General features: G+C 32.4%; 1 protein-coding gene across 49 annotated transcripts in view; it reads right to left on the bottom strand.

The window, feature by feature from the left end:
• Nucleotides 1-16,575, bottom strand: part of Rims2 (regulating synaptic membrane exocytosis 2) — a 544,765-nt gene that overhangs the window by 107,088 nt on the left and 421,102 nt on the right. For 20 of the 49 annotated variants that reach the window (XM_045144630.1, XM_045144632.1, XM_045144620.1 and 17 more), the window contains 2 exons: nucleotides 1,331-1,503; nucleotides 243-494 (listed from right to left, as the gene is read on the bottom strand). The exons of 16 other annotated variants lie outside the window; for them this stretch is intronic. In XM_045144630.1, the coding sequence (XP_045000565.1) occupies nucleotides 243-494; nucleotides 1,331-1,503 (425 nt within the window). The remainder of the gene's footprint in view (nucleotides 1-242; nucleotides 495-1,330; nucleotides 1,504-16,575) is intronic. 13 more of the 49 variants (XM_045144647.1, XM_045144667.1, XM_045144650.1 and 10 more) reach the window with 1 other exon arrangement.

The raw sequence follows: 16,575 nt of genomic DNA, 5'->3' as shown, positions 1-16,575 counted from the left end.
AAAAAATTATCTTTGATTCAGCAAGTTGTAAAGATCTTGTAGACATAGGAATCAATCACTGTTTAGTCATCAGTATAGTTGACAATGATTTGTCAATGCATTAGTCAGCTGTATTAGAAAATAATACATAAGTAAAACAAATCAATAAAACAAGTATAAATGACAATATATTTTTTAGGAATAGTAAAGAAATTACTTCTAATGGGAAATGGGAAACAACTACAAAAATAAGTATATTTTACCTGTCATCATCTTGAGAGAAACTCCTTTGCAAATCCTCTTTACTCCACTGTTCTTTTTCTTTCCCCTGCTCAGGTATATCTTGTGGCTTTTCCTCATCTCCTGATTCTCTGCTTTTTTCCTTATTAAATGGTTTTGTAATTTCTTTCCCTTTCCCATCCTCATTCATTCTTTCTTCCTTTACCTCTTGTTGCTCATGAACTATCTCTTCATGCTTATCCCCTCCTTCCCCTCCCTCTTCTATTCCCTTTGGCCTTTGGAATGCAACACAAATGGAAGGCATGCAAATAAAGACAAAAAGAAAAGAAAAGAAAGTCAAGAAAAATGCAAGTGAAATTAAACAGAAAGACAATGAAAACAATCAAACATAGGTATAAATTATATCATTTAAATGTTGTTTTTTTTCATTGTATACCTAGAAGCACTGTGTAGATAATTCTTAATTATAATGTTTCTAAAGCATATCTTCCTGTTACAAAATCACACAGACAAAAGGTAAAACCTGTAATCTCTCCACTAGAGAGCTCAAGTATCAATAAAATTAGTGAGACAAAGGAAATGAAAATTATACTACCTTATATAGTAAGTGTTTTGAGGTGAATACATCATATATATATTACATATATATATATATATATATATATATATATATATATAAATAATAAGGAGTGTTGTAAAGCATACTATTAAAAACGTAATATTCTTGGTGTCTAATTTACTGAAATGCATGCAACTAGGAAAACACTTCTAAGATATAATTTTTCATATTATTAGGAACATTAAAAAATTCCCATATTACTTAATCATCACTTCAATTTTAGTAAAGTCATAAAGATGGCAGTTTAGTTTTTAAATTACAAACACAAATAATATTATTTCATGTAATTTGGTATAAAAAATTACCATTGGTTCCACAAATTTTTTATGGTAAGGAGTATGAAGAGTGGAACAAAATAAAATTTACAGAATATCCTATTGCCTTAATGAAATATGGTAACCTTTTAGAATTAAAAGATTTTGTGCTTATCAAGAGAAAAATGAAGACCATCTAAAATACTTTCATGAGAGTTTACTGCTCAAGTCCCCTTACCTGATTTTCTTGTTTCCTCTTGGCCGTTCTGATTGGACAGACATGTAGCTTGTGCTGCTGAAACGAGAAGCACTACTAGTCCTGGAAACCGCAGATATATCACTTACATCACTGTCCGAAGATTTAGTGGAAATATTATCTGCCCCTCTATGTGGGTCCCATCCTGATCGATACTGTTAACACAGATTGACAAATACGCAGGAGTTGTCAGTATGACCACACAAAGCAATTATTAGCTTTCTCCTATTTCAGTACTTTAAGTGTCCATGGAGGTTACTGCAATGCCTCACTCAGTTGCATATAAAAAATGTGAACAGTAATTATCCTAAAACAAAATTTAAATTTATATGAAAGCTTTGTTTTTAGCAAAGTAATTAAAGGCTTTTTTTTTTTAAACCACACCCTAATGAAGGCCATTAGAAGTTTCAAAACAGCAATAGCCTTAGGGAAAAAATCCTCTCTGCAAAATCTGGGAAATAAACATTTGCTTAATATTAGGAAGTACACCTTTTAATTTTCTTATTAAAATTTGGAAAAATTTGATAAAGTTGCCACTGTAAAAACCAGTTCTAGAAGCCAACGAATTTTCTCTTGAATCCACTGTGTTTCACTGGAAACCTAGAGATAACGCAAAATCTAATTAATGAAACACTGTCCTTTTAGAAAAGCAAAGAGAAAAGAGGTTTAATTTCTGAACAGGTACTGGGATACTGATGAATCCTAGAAGTATTAGAAAAAGTCATTATTATTTACAATAGATCAAACTTCCTGGAATAGGAATACTTAGATAGTTAAATGGCACAGTCAAGAAACAGTGTTCTTAGGTGTTCAAATATTCTGGCAAACTGAAAAGCAACATAAATGTTTTATGTTAATGACTTATTCTCATAAAATACATCTAATGTAAAAACTAATGGACAGAACTTAATTTTATTACTGACAACAAAAGATCAGTTTCTAAGTGACCTTAAGATGAAATATTAAAAATGGATAGAATTTGGAGCCTGGAAACCATGAACAGAGAAAAGTCACTAGCTGGGTTAACTTGAGCAAACTTCTTAATTTATAAAACATTATTAGAAGATGACCATAATTATGCCCTTCTTTCATGACTATGCTGAAATTTAAAAATATGTGTTATATAAGTAAGTGAATCAAGGATCATGGTTGTCATTACCACTTGCTGGTATAAGTGAATTCTTTCTGTAAAAACATTAAATTCAGTTAATGCTGTGAACATATTACTGGGTGACAGTATCTACTAATTTTATTTATATATATTACAAAATCATGCTTATCCTTATCTAATAAATTTGGGAGAAGTTTTTATCATAGCTATTAGTAAATTTTACAACACTTAAAAAAAAACAAATATCTTACATAAACCACTTGCTGCGATCAGAAGACATATTACTTCATTAAAAAAAAATTCGCAGGGGGTGGAAAAGATAGCTTAGTAGTTAAGGCATTTGCCCACAAAGCCAAAGGACCCTGGTTCGATTCCCCAGGTCCCACAAAAGCCAGATGCACAAGGTGATACATACATCTGGAGTTTGTTTGCAGTGGCTGGAGGCTCTGGCATGCCCATTTTCTCCCTCTCTCTCTTAAATAAAATAAAACAAGTATTTAAAAATTCTCCAGGAATAATGATTAAGTATAAATATTAGCTAGATATAAACATACATACTGGTCAAGATAAATTGAATGGTAACAGGATATACAATGAGCACCTTATTAAAATTATTATTTAAATAATAATTATTACTAAAAAATTTTAAAACAATGAATATCATATTAAAATTATTTGTTTTGTTTTTTCAAGACCTCCCAATTTCTAGCTATATTTGTTTTTAGTTAGTAACTGGTCCTTTCTTCAAATACATATATAAAATAAAAGGATCAACTGAAAGATACCATAAAACTTTAACTATTAAACCCATTAATCTAAAAGTGCAAATGTTCAAATTAGGTGATAACTGGCTTCTCTTATTCTACCTTACTTTTCTACTTTATTAAGCACTTAATTATTAAAAAAATAATTAAATACTTCTAATACTTGCTCCTTTTTCAAAGAAGCATCTATACAAATAAGACAATAGTGTTTGATTTTAAAAAATATTTACTTACAGCATACTTATTTGATAAAAATTTATAATTTCTTTCAAATAGTTATTTTAAAGCACCATTTTTCTTTTTTGAGGGGTAAGCCTGCTTTGGGACTTTTATTTATTTTTTTTATAATTTTTTTATTAGTTTTCTATTCAGCAAATACAGGCAGTTTGGTACCATTATTAGGTATATCCATGACCTACCCCTCCTCAATGGCCCCTCCTTGTTGATGCACGACCCGTTTTTCTTAAGTTGTACTACTGCAATGAGTAGATTCAAGATTCAAGATTCTCTGATATCTATTTACAAGCCTACCTATGTAATACATGTAGACAAATGAATTTTAAAAGTATATATTTGTATTTTTCTAAAGTCCTTAAAGTAAATTTGATCACAAGTTGAGCTACATATCATAGTCTATTTTTATTCATTCTTAATATGTAATTTGTATAAAAGTTTAAAATTATTCAATAGACAATGTGTCATAATTGGAGGCCTTTATATTCCTCTGTTTTTAAAATATTTTATGTTTTATTTATTTATGAGAAAGAGACAGATAGAAAGAGAAAATGGGCACACCAGAGCCTCTAGCCACTGCATACGAACTCCAGACACATTGTGCTCTTTGTGCGTTGGCTTACATGGGTCCTAGGGAATTGTACCCGGGTCCTTAGGCTTCACAGGCAAATGCTGTAACCACTAAGCCATTTCTCCAGTCCCCTCATTTTTATACTTTAAGATACTTCATAAGGCAGTCCTGATATTACATTGCTTATTTACTTTGGCCCATGGGAATATCATATTATCTAAGGTCAAACAAGAGTCAGTTTTAACTCTGTCAGGTAATAGAAGTATTAGAACCAATATTCTTGACTGAGACTGAAACACTGGTCAGATCATAGCTAATAAATTATTATGTTTACTTTCTTAGGCCAGTCACTTCTATGAGGTTCAATTTTCACCTGTTAAAATATATATCACGGGCTGGAGAGAAGGCTTAGCGGTTAAGCACTTCCATGTGAAGCCTAAGGACCCTGGTTCAAGGCTTGATTCCCCAGGACCCATGTTAGCCAGATGCACAAGGGGGCATATGTGTCTGGAGTTCGTTTGCAGTGGCTGGAGGCCCTGGCGCACCCATTCTCTCTCTCTCTCTCTCTCTCTCTCTCTCTCTGCCTTTCTCTGTGTCTGTCGCTCTCAAATAAATAAAAAATGAACAAAAATATATATCACAACAGTAGTTTTGCTGAAAGTATTAGTTCAATAATGCATGCATTAAGTACAAAAAATCTGACACATAATAAGAGTTTAATGAATGGCAAGTGACAGAAATGATGAACAGATAACAACTGAGTATTGCTTAAATCAGTTCCTAGAAGCCCTTTAGCTAAAGAAATACTAGATAGAAATATTCAATAGCATATTATTTTAAGACAATCTTAGCCAGGAGTGGTGGCACACACCTTTAATCCCAGCACTTGAAAGGCAGAGATAGGAGGATCGCCGTGAGTTCAAGGCCACCCTGAGACTACATAGTGAATTCCAGGTCAGCCTGAGCTAGAGTGAGACCCTACCTTGAAAAAAAAAAAAAAAAAGACAATCTTGAGCAATAATTAAGCAGTTCTACACATACTAAAAACATTGTTTTAAAAAATACACTAATTTTAAACTGTTTGCCACTGAATCTGAATATACCCACTAGCTTCATCTTCCCGATTATGCTATGTCAATACAAAGGCCATAATGTTAAAGGAAAATACTGATTTCTAACTGTAGGGTGATGAACAACTTTTTCTCAGCAGGAACTCTATACCTTATCCAGATATCCAAAACCACCTGATACTTACAGGTGCCTTTCTTCTCTGGTCCTTGTCTGATTTTATTTGTCTTCATTGCTGAATTAGAATTAATTACTTGAGTCTTAAATTTCAGTAATTAATATGTTGTCTTTGTCTTATCTAACCTTTATCTTTTTACGTCTGTCATAACTTTTGGCTCTGTTGTTACAATACATACACAGGTATACACATAGTAGCTTCACATTTAGGAATTTGCTTAGTTTTAAAACACATGAGAACATGGTATGTATTGCATACCTATTTGCTGAGGACTCAGATAATTCACTTTGCTGAGAAAAAATTTTAGATATGCCAATTTTCAAGAAAGGTAAGACTGTAAGAGTTGCATTCCTTTTATGTATCCATTAGATACTGTATGTTATCATGGGTGTATGTGTGAAGCTGTTTGTGCGTTTCTGTAAATATGCTCATGCTCAATTTCCAAACCCTATATTAGGAATTAAACTTCTGAAGTTTGCAACATCTTTGTTTCTGTTTTACCATCTAAAATCCGAGTTTAATTTATTTAATATCATCACAGCTTAGCCTTTTCACCAATAAAGTAAAGATAACCTATATCTTAATGATTTTTAAGTATATTTTCATAGCCAGACATGGTGACTTATGCCTATAATCTTAGTGCTTGAAAGGATAAGGCAGGAGGAGTGCTATAAGTTGCAGGTCAGGCTGGGCTACACAGGAAGCCACCATTTCATAAGTGTGTATGTGTGTGTGTGCTTCATAATATATATTATAGTGTCCTTAGCAAATAGTAGCTGCCTATTTCCAGGGCCTAGAGCATAAGATCATTCTGTGAAAAGGCAATTATTATACTAGTTTGTACAAGGAAGCGAAGTTACAAAAAATTCTAGTTTAATGGTATTCTACTCTCTACTTACTCAAGGCTTGTAGAAAATGACTACTCTGGGAATGTTTACCACAGAGATATAGCTAAGGCTTTAATTACAAATAAACATAACAAGAAATTTCAAATGAGAAAGAGTAGTCTAAATCCTTTGAATAGAATATCTTCACATATACAAATCAAAGTTCTCAACCCCAAACCTCTGGTATAATACTAATCTTTATATTTGAAAAGGTTTCATGAACTTTTGAGTTTACTAAAACATGATAACCAAAAGTTATAAACAGTGAAACAGAAGTTAAATTAATAGACCAAGGTAAAGAACTATGAGTGGGAATATAAGTTAATTTATTTGGGAAATGATTGGTGTTGTCTTGGCACTGCACAATAAATAATATTTTCCATAACTACCCTGCAGTAGAATACAGCTGACAGGTGAAAATTACTGACATGCTTATTATTCTTCAGAGTAGGACAAAAACATAAGATTTGTGATCTCAGCTGAAAACTGCTCTGAGAGAAGACTATTAAAAGCTTAGGGAAGGTGAAGAAGCTTTTCCCGACAGTATGTGAGGCTGTGAACATTACTCTCATGCAGATTAGAAGTAGAAGACTTTACAGGAAATTATTCTCAGGATGTTTTAGACTCTCAGGAGTTGCTAAATGGCCTGGAAATGTTATTGTTCTCCCTATGTATCTAAAATTAGTGAAAAGTAATAGCATATCTGCAAAGCTTTATTGAAAAGGCTATCATTAAAGTGTTAGGATGATAGACTTGAGAAAAAAATTAAAAATTTTAAATAAAAGTTTCATACTTTGGGGACTTCATTTCAAGTTCTTAAGCAATTTCCATGTCTGATTTTTTTTACATGATCTTATCAATCTGACTGTTCTATCTTTGTACATTAACTTCACAAAACAAAGATCAGGGTAGCATTATAAATTTGTTAAACATTGTTTATGTTGAAGTTAGCAAATCTTGTTAGAAATATATCATTTGTTGTGAAGAACACTAACATAAAGAATTGATGAAAAAAAATTAAAACAACAACAACAACAAAGAATTGATGCACTGGAGGGATAGTTTAATGGTTTCTTCTCCCCCTCTTCCTGAAACATTCCCATAATGACTTACAGGTAACACTACTGTGGTTTCTCTTCTAACCTCCTTCACTATTCCTTCTTGCTTTATTTTACTGACTTGGCTTTCCCTACTATTCCTTCTTGCTTTATTTTACTGACTTGGCTTTCCCTAACCTGATTTCAAATTAAATTTCCCCAGTGTTCCTGTCTGTAAACCTCTTTTCTTTTCATTATACATATTCCTCTGGGGTGATGTAATGATCAAATCCATTATTCATTTATTTTAATGACTACATAATGACTAATAGATCTTTATTTTTTGGCCTTACTTCTCCCCTAAACTTCAGTATTTGTACATTCTACTAGTATAAAAGAATATAGTAATACAGATTTTAACATAATATAGATTTAAGGATTATTAAAATATAACGTGCATATAAAACACAGATTTTCAAGTATCTCCTAAAACAACATAGAAGACAACAAAAATAAAATAATCAAGAACATTCTATTTCAACTGAGAAATTGAAAGCTCTCCATAAACTTGTTTCTGCTTTTTCTCATTGGAAAAAAAAAAAAAAAAACAACAAAAACCAAAAACATATCTGAGCTGGTCATGGTAGTGCACTCCTTTAATCCCAGCGCTCCGGAGGCAGAGGTAGGAGGATCACTGTGAGTTCGAGGCCACCCTGAGACTACATAGTGAATTCTAGGTCAGCCTGGGCCAGAGTGGGACACCACCTCGAAAAACCAAAACTAAACAAACAAACAAAAAAACCCACCAATTTTATTGTGTCTACCTTTCCTGGGTTCTCTCCTGTGTCTGACATGTGCTTCACCACGTATATTCTACACTGATTAACAGAACAACCTAGAATGGATTTACTCATTAGATAGATGAAAACACAGAAACAGAGGAGTTAAACAAATTGACCAAGATCACAGTACTTCTCACTTCACAGTTTTTTTGGGGATGGGGGAGGGGATTTGGTCTTTCAAGGTAGGGTCTCACTCTAGCCCAGGCTGACCTGGAATTCACTATTAAGTCTCAGGGTGGCCTGGAACTCATGGCGATCCTCCTACCTCTGCCTCCCAAGTGCTGGGATTAAAGGCCACCACGCCCAGCAACTTCTCAGTATTAATGCCTGATTCTTTTAAGTTAAATATTTCTATATTTTGTATTACTTTTAAAGAAACAATAAAATAAATTAATTTTGAAATGAATTCACTTATTCTGAAAATAGGAACACATTACTTTCTACTTCAGGAATTTCTTTAGAATAAAGGTTTTGCTTTGGCAATTTTGAAAAATTTACATATATATCAGAATAAAAACATCAAAGCAACTTAACAATAACCAGCAACAATATAAAAACAATAAAGAGTTGATATGTTATTTAATTAAACTTCTTTATATGCTAAAATTCACTTGGTTTAGGATGAGGCATAAAATAGAAAAGAGCTTGATAAATCTTATTTTCTTTTATGACAAGGTCTGCAAGTTTATTAGCTCTGTTTATAAGCATTATCATAGTCCAGAAAATGCCCAATTGTAAAACTATAGCTAATTTATTAGGAAGTTGTATTGAGCTGGTGGTTTTTATGTTTTCTACATTGAAGTGGGGTTTAGATCTAACACTTATTTTGAAAATTATTACTGTGTGACATGCTACAATAAATAATGCAAAATAGCTACTAGGTACTCACACATGCCAGATCTTATGCTATATTATAATTACATATACTATTTCTAGTGTTACATTTCAGCCCCATGGTAGTATTACTGCCCAGAATTCTTTTTTCATATGATATATATCAAAGTTTGGATACATTATTTCTATTGCTAATGTATTTCCAAATATTTAGGATTTATGACATAGAAATAATCAAATTTAATAGTTTAGTAAAACATTAATAGATTAATTTTACTCTAATATTTATAATACTTTCAGTTGAAGTAAATTTATAGCTAATTCTATTCTTGTGGACAAAACTATTATAAAACAAAACAGTAAGTATATTTAATCATAATTAGTCAAGCTAGCTGAAATTCTATATGTGGATGGCTCCATGATGTCCTACATGTTTATACTAATTGTCTGAATATGTTATTAAAACTTAACTATCAATTATATTATGTAAAATAATAGCCAAATATTATGCATATACTTTCTAAATAATAACTATGCCATAAGTAAATAAAATTATATGGATGTAAGCATATAAAAGGATACTTTCAAATGCATCAGAACTAAATACATGAAATATAGAAAGCTGAATTAAAAATTTGAATTTTAAGTCATACAATTCAATCATTTGTTTAACTAATGATAAGACTCCCTAAAACTTAAATGTGAATACAGTAGTCTTTGCAGTGCTAGTTTCTCACTTTATAGATAGAATAAAAATTATGTTGTAAAGGGCTAAGACACATATCCAAAATCTACTAATATACATGGTAGAATCGGGCCTATGGAAATGGCTCAGCATTTAAAGGAGCTTGGTTATACAGCCATTCAGCCTGGTTAGATTACCCAGTACCCAAGAAAAACCAGTTGTACAACATGCAACATGAATCTGGAATTCATTTGCAGTGGCAAGAGGCCTTGGCATTCCTATGCACACACATATTCTCTTGCTCTCTCTTTTTTTTTTAATCTCTCTTAAATAAATAAATAATGGTATAATCAAAATCAGAATAAAATATTTCCATCCCTTTTCAGTATCATTGCTATAATGATTAACTCTGAATGAAAATCAATAATAACATGGCCATTAGAAAAACTGAAGTAAGCTCATAAAATAACCTATTTTTATCTCCTCAAAGATCAGTATCCTTATATTTATACAAAATACTCAAAATTTACAATCTCTAAAAACGAGTTCAATTCAGGGCTGGAGTGATGGCTTAGTGGTTAAGGAGTTTGCCTGTAAAGGCAAAGGATCCTGGTTTGATTCTCCAGGATGCACGTAAGCCAGATGCACAAGGGGGCACATGTGTTTGGAATTCCTTTGCAGTGTCTGGAGCCTGTTATGCCCATATACTCTCTCTCTCAAATAAATAAATAAATGAAATATATTTTTTAAACTCTGGTTCAATTCATCCTATCCTTACTATTTGACTAGTTTCTTTCACCATTCATGCCTATGTTAAAAAAGAATTGAAAAATTAATAGCTCTCACTGAGTACTCATTATAGCCAAAGTAAACTATGCCACTGGGGAGACTACAAAGACAAATAAAATATATTCTGCACTCTTAAGAGGTATATATTTTAGTTAAAAATGTAAGAAATAGGAGCTAACTGGTATGTAAAGAAGTGTATGTATTTTACCAGGTGATAATGCCATAGCCAGTATATATACAGAGGGCACAGATCCTCTAACATGTTTGTTGACTTGAAGGTTCTTATATTTCTATATTTATGCAGAGTATACTTTATTTTGTTAGAATAAATGGAATGCTTCTACCTTATTTCCTTATGTTTACTTTTCCTTACCTTGTGTATCCTTCCTGATTAAATAAAGAAAAATTTATTTCCCTTTTTGACCCATATTGTTCATTCTGTAAAGAGTACCCTAGCTGTTAGCAAACCAGCAACTTTGGGGATTGCTAACAGCAAATATACATGCATAACTTTTTGTTGGAGGTAAAATGAAAATGCTCCTCTGTGTGCTTTTATGTAATATACAGAAAGAAATTATGGTCTTGGCAGTAACAGCTATTGCTTCTCGATCAATCCTTTTACCGAATGCCACCAGATATAATTTATTAAAAATTCTTTCTTTTGGCAGCTGGAGATATGACCTGTCAGTTAAGGTGCTTGCTTGGAAAATCTGATGGCCTAAGTTCTATTCCCTAGTACCCACATAAAGCCAGGTACACAAAGTGATACATGTGTCTGGAGTTCTTTTGCAGCAGCAAAAAGTCTTGGTGTACTCATTCTCTTTCTCTCTCTCTCTTTCCAAATAAATAAAAATATTTCAAATTTCTTCTTTTGTTAGTTTTTAGAAACAGTATGCTTACTAAGAAAATGAGCACAACTTCTTTGTTAATCTATAGTTTTCTATAAAAATATAAGTTGTTATTTTAGTAATTTCAAATTACTTCTTCAAAAAAATATTCTTTTGCTATTTCTTAGCTGAAATTTTACTATATTGTAGGAGGAAGAAATTCATAAATACATGTAAAGAATAATATCCCTGCCTGAATGTCAGCATGAAACTGTGGCTTAAATGTTATATTTAAATGTGTTTTTATAGCGAAGACAGAGAATTCCTGAAATGAGCATTCAAAAAAATCCAGAATATTTTTAAGAATTTGAGAGTGAAATAGAAATATAGAAAAAGAAAAGTAACAAAGTCAATCAAAATGTTTAAAACAATATAACTTCTGTTAATTGCCTTAACATAATTACTCACATTGTAATAAAACTTGCTTTTATAAAGCACTCAAATGGTAAAGACCATTAGCTACTTTATGTGATATACTATGGGCCAGATTGAGTTCCTTTCAAATTCATATGTGCAAGTCAGGATCTCTGAATGCAACTCATTACTAAATGGAGACTCTTAGAGATAATTTAAGTAAAATGTGGTCATCTGGGTGAGTTCTAATCCAATGTTAGTAGTGACCTTATAGAAATGGGAGATTAAATTTAGACACAAACTGGCAAGACCATGTGAAAACACAACCAGCAACCGCCATCTGCAAGTCAAGGGAGTACTCAGAAATAATCAAGCCATTTAACCTTGATTTTGAATTTTTAGTTTCCAAAAACTGCAAGGAAACGACTTTCTATCATTTAAGCTACTGGTGTATGATTTTTTTTTTTTAATGGCAAGCCTTGAAAAATAATACAAGTTATTAAGGGAAAAAAGAAAATTAAAGATAGATACTTTTAATAACAAAAGATTAATCATAAATAAAAATTTCTTAAAATTGATGAAAATGATTAATCAGCAAGTTCTAAACTGTATGTCATGTATTTATTATTTCTATGGAATAAAGACAATGTGTAGTGACTGTTTCCATCAACATAAATACTGAGAACAGAAATTCTCTGGCTCAGCTTCATGTGTGTCCTTGGCGTACAGATATATATTTACATATACACATTATATGAAAATATAATCTTAATACTATCTATACAAGGAGATATATATTTCACTTAAAATTGAAATCCATCCAGCTCAATATGGAATATAAATAATGAAAGGTAACCGTTGGGTAAAAGAATTTGATCAGATTGGCAAAAATAAGTCAAATCATCAATTTTTAGGCTATGTTTTTTGGTGTGTGTGTGTGTGTGTGTGTGTGTGTGTGTGTGTGTGTGTGTGTGTGTGGTGTGTGATGCTACTTGATATATGCACAGATGTGTGCAGGTGACCAGAGAAGAACATCAGTGTCCCCTCTGTTTCTCACTGTGTGTATCTTGAGGAGTGTTTCCTTCAGTACAGAGCTCTGGTCTTTGTCACCATTCCCTCCCTGCAGAAATGGGGACATGGAGCTGTGAGCTCCAGAAATTCCCTAGTCTTGGGCACACACCCTGCCACCCCTGAGGACCATGGTTACAGATATACATGGCCAAACCCAGCTTTTATCAAGAGTGAATGGGAATAGAATTTGGGTGGTCTCAGGTCCTCGTGCTGAAGTAGCAAGTACTCTTAACCACTGAGCCATCTCCAACCTTTAGACATCTAAAATATTATAATTTAAATTTTTTTCTTTATTCCCCCTTATTTACTTTGAAGAAATATCTTGAAAATAAACTTATCTTTTGATTCTTGATTACTGGAGACCCCAACGAAACCTTGACCCCCAAGTGTTTTGGTATAAGTATGTTACCTGTTAAAACAGTAAATATTTCTCTTTCTTTAGCATCATCACCACCACCATTGTCATATTGCAGCTGACATATATTCATTATTATGTATCTACCCTCATTTGAAAAATTATATATGTACATAATTAGGCTTATTAATAAACACAGTCCTATGTGGTAGGTACTATTGTCAAGATATCTCTCTCAATAAGAAATTGAGGCATAAAGATGGTAAGTAGTTTGTTCGACAGAGATAATAATAGGCAATAGAGAGAGTGATAGAAGTAGAATATGAATCCCAGCAGCTTAGTTCTTAATACTAAGTCTACATTTAGTCATAATAACTAAAGAAAGTGAAGAGTGATTTTTGTCACTGCATATATATCTCTATCACTATAACCAAGATGTCAGATGTTCCACTGTGAAATATTCCTGCTGCTATAGGTCCTGATGAATAAATTATAAATTCAATGACTCCTTCTTTCTTGAAAACATACCAATCATCCCATTCTTCAGATATCTCAGATAAACAGAGAGATTATATAATACCAATGATTCCTTCCTTTAGCTATCCAAGATAAAGGGAGAAATTAGATAAATACATATAAAAATAGTTACTGTTAAACTAAAGCTTGATGGATGTTTAATAAAAATTTTAAAAATGACTTTGACAAAAATGAAATAGACAAAAAAATATTGGAAAGCCTGGGTAGATGGCTCAGTGATTAAAGGAACTTGGTGGCAAAGCCTGACAACTCAGGTTCAATTCCCTAGTAACCACATAAAGACAGAGGCACAAAACAGCACATGGGTCTGGAGTTCACTAGCAGCAGCAAGAGTCCCTGGCATACATATTCTCTCACCCTGCTCACAAATTAATAAAAAAATATTTTTTTAAAAACTGCAGAGGTGGGAAAAATATGGCTTTAAAATATGATTTAAAGATAATTATGACTGATTAAATGGCCTTGATTAGGTATCTTACCGCGGTCTTAAATTCTTTATGTTTTCTTCATTGTATGTGTTTATTAATATCAGATTTAATTAATTTTCTTCTCAATATAATATGAATGCCATGACACATTTCTCAATTTTAAAAATGAGATTTAAATATTAGTGAACCAGCGTTTGATAAGAATACCATCAGATTATTTGCATTTCTAGAACTATACTGATTATACTTGCTAGTTCAATAATCAAGTTTTTAAAATGTAGTCTTATTTCTCTTCATAAATAATTTTGGTAAAGTACTACCATAGAGTGTGTCCAAAAGTACACAGTAGGTGTATAATAAAGACAGAGAGGCTGGCTGAATTGGAGAGCAAAGCAAAACTGAGAGGGCCTAGATGGGGTGATCTGGCTTGGGACAGGAACCAATCAGTGCTGTTCCACACTTGGTGAGGCAACCTCAGCTGTGCCCACCTAAGAGGTGCAATAGCACCTGGGACTGAGCACATGAGCTTAATTGGGCCTAGTGGGCTGCCTCGTAAAAAGAACTCGTACAATCAACGTAAGCTGTCTTCCTCCCTATGTGCCTAAAGAAATTTCACTGATTCCCAGAAACTATAGACCCTGCTGAATTAAAGGTTATATGGAAATAAACACAGAAGAAAAATCTGACAAAGAATGGAAGATAGAGATGGTATACTGTTCTGCAGCCACTGGCTTCAGATTCACAAAAACAAAAAAACATTCTATTGGATATTTGACAAGAATAAGCCAAAGAGGAAGGTGTTTTTTTTTAATTTTCTTATTTTTTGAATTTTTTATTTTATTATTTTTATTTTAGAGAGAGAGGGAGAGAGAAGGAGAGAACTGGCAGTCCAAGGCCTCAACCACTGAAATCAAACTCCAGATGCTCGTGCCACCCAGTGGGCATGTGCTTGCCTCACCCTTGGGTGTCTGGTTTACGTGGGATCTAGAGAGTGGAACATGGGTCCTTAGGCTTCTCTGGCAAGAACATTAACCACTAAGGAATCTCTCCAGCCCTCATTTCCATGTTCTAAAATTATATTTGACTAGGTTACTATAGAAGTAACTAAGAGTGGCTGGATCATTTACTGAGCACTCACTGGACGCTAAGCCATTTATATACAGCTCATCTATCCCTCATCACTTTCCTATGAAATTGCTACCATAGTCCAGTTTAATAAAGAAGCTGATAAGAAAAGGTTAAAGCTACACCAAACCACCCAGGTAGAGTCTGCCTGACTACAAGCAGTAGCCACAATGGCCACACTGTACTCATGAACTGCTGCCAAATTTTGATGATGTTGAGGCCTTAAGCATATTTGTATAACTATTAAATTTTTAAACAGTTCATATACGGCTACTTATAACCAATCTCAACCTGTCTCCTATGTCACTCCACTACCTGTTCTGTAAAAGTCAATGTAAAACATGCAATCAATGTGTTTTCTTAGTTTCAAGAAGAGAATAAACTCAATAAAGTAGAATGCTTTAGTTTAAAGTAACAGTCTACACAAAAATGTATTCTTAACTATGTAAAATACTTTATTTTGAGCTTGCTTATAGTTCAATTTTCTTAGTTTTATTATCTTTAAAAACAACTTAATATAATATTATAATCCATATTTTATTCAAATAGCTTCATTGTACTACCTTATTGTTAATATATCTTGCATGTTAAGTGAATGATGAATAAGTGTTTAGAGGACTAGAAACTCAAGAAAAGGGGTGAAGAAATATAGGTAGGAAATGTCTGGGATCAGGAATGCAGCATGAATAGAGAAAAACTCTTTATCCTTTACTATATTGTCCACATTTAGAATTAATTCATTCCACTAGATTAATAGGATAACCAGCTAGATTATAGGTTAAATTAACATTACAATGCTTATAATTGTTGGTATACAAATCACAAAACATTACAAAGTGCTAAAATGGGATTAAGATACCTTTCTGATGACTTCTGAAAGAACATTTCTATATAATATCCTTTACTACATAGAAATAAACTTTGAGGCCCATTATAAATACTGTGCCAATCAATCATGTAGTATAATTTGTTGAAATATTTAAAAGCATCATCATAAAGATATTGCTCTATAAATATTTTAAGATATTGACTATAACTAATTTCAAAAACATACATGCAACTATTATGAAATCCTTCATAATAATTCTCATATATATATATATACATATATATATATATATATATATATATATTTCACCTTTAATTATTAATGGCTATCATATAATTCTTACACAGGTGGCCTATGGGAAGCTATCAATTGTACTATTATGTAATAGACAAGTTACATTTTTCTGAATCAATGAAGAGGAAATGGATTATATAGAAAAATACATGAAGTTACTGACAATGCTAGAAGAGATGAATCACATTTAAGCTGTTACACAGAGAGTGCAATAAAGAAGAAAAGTGCATTGACAACATAGTTAAATTCAACTTTGAAGTAAAACTCTGGGATAATTCACTGATCAATTAAAACTCAACATCTTCACAAGACAGTTGCACACCTAGATGCTTTCAAAGAGAGTTACT

Source organism: Jaculus jaculus, chromosome 2, assembly GCF_020740685.1.
Source record: "Jaculus jaculus isolate mJacJac1 chromosome 2, mJacJac1.mat.Y.cur, whole genome shotgun sequence".
Classification (NCBI taxonomy): Eukaryota; Metazoa; Chordata; class Mammalia; order Rodentia; family Dipodidae; genus Jaculus; species Jaculus jaculus.
This window is presented reverse-complemented; position numbering and strand designations above follow the sequence as displayed.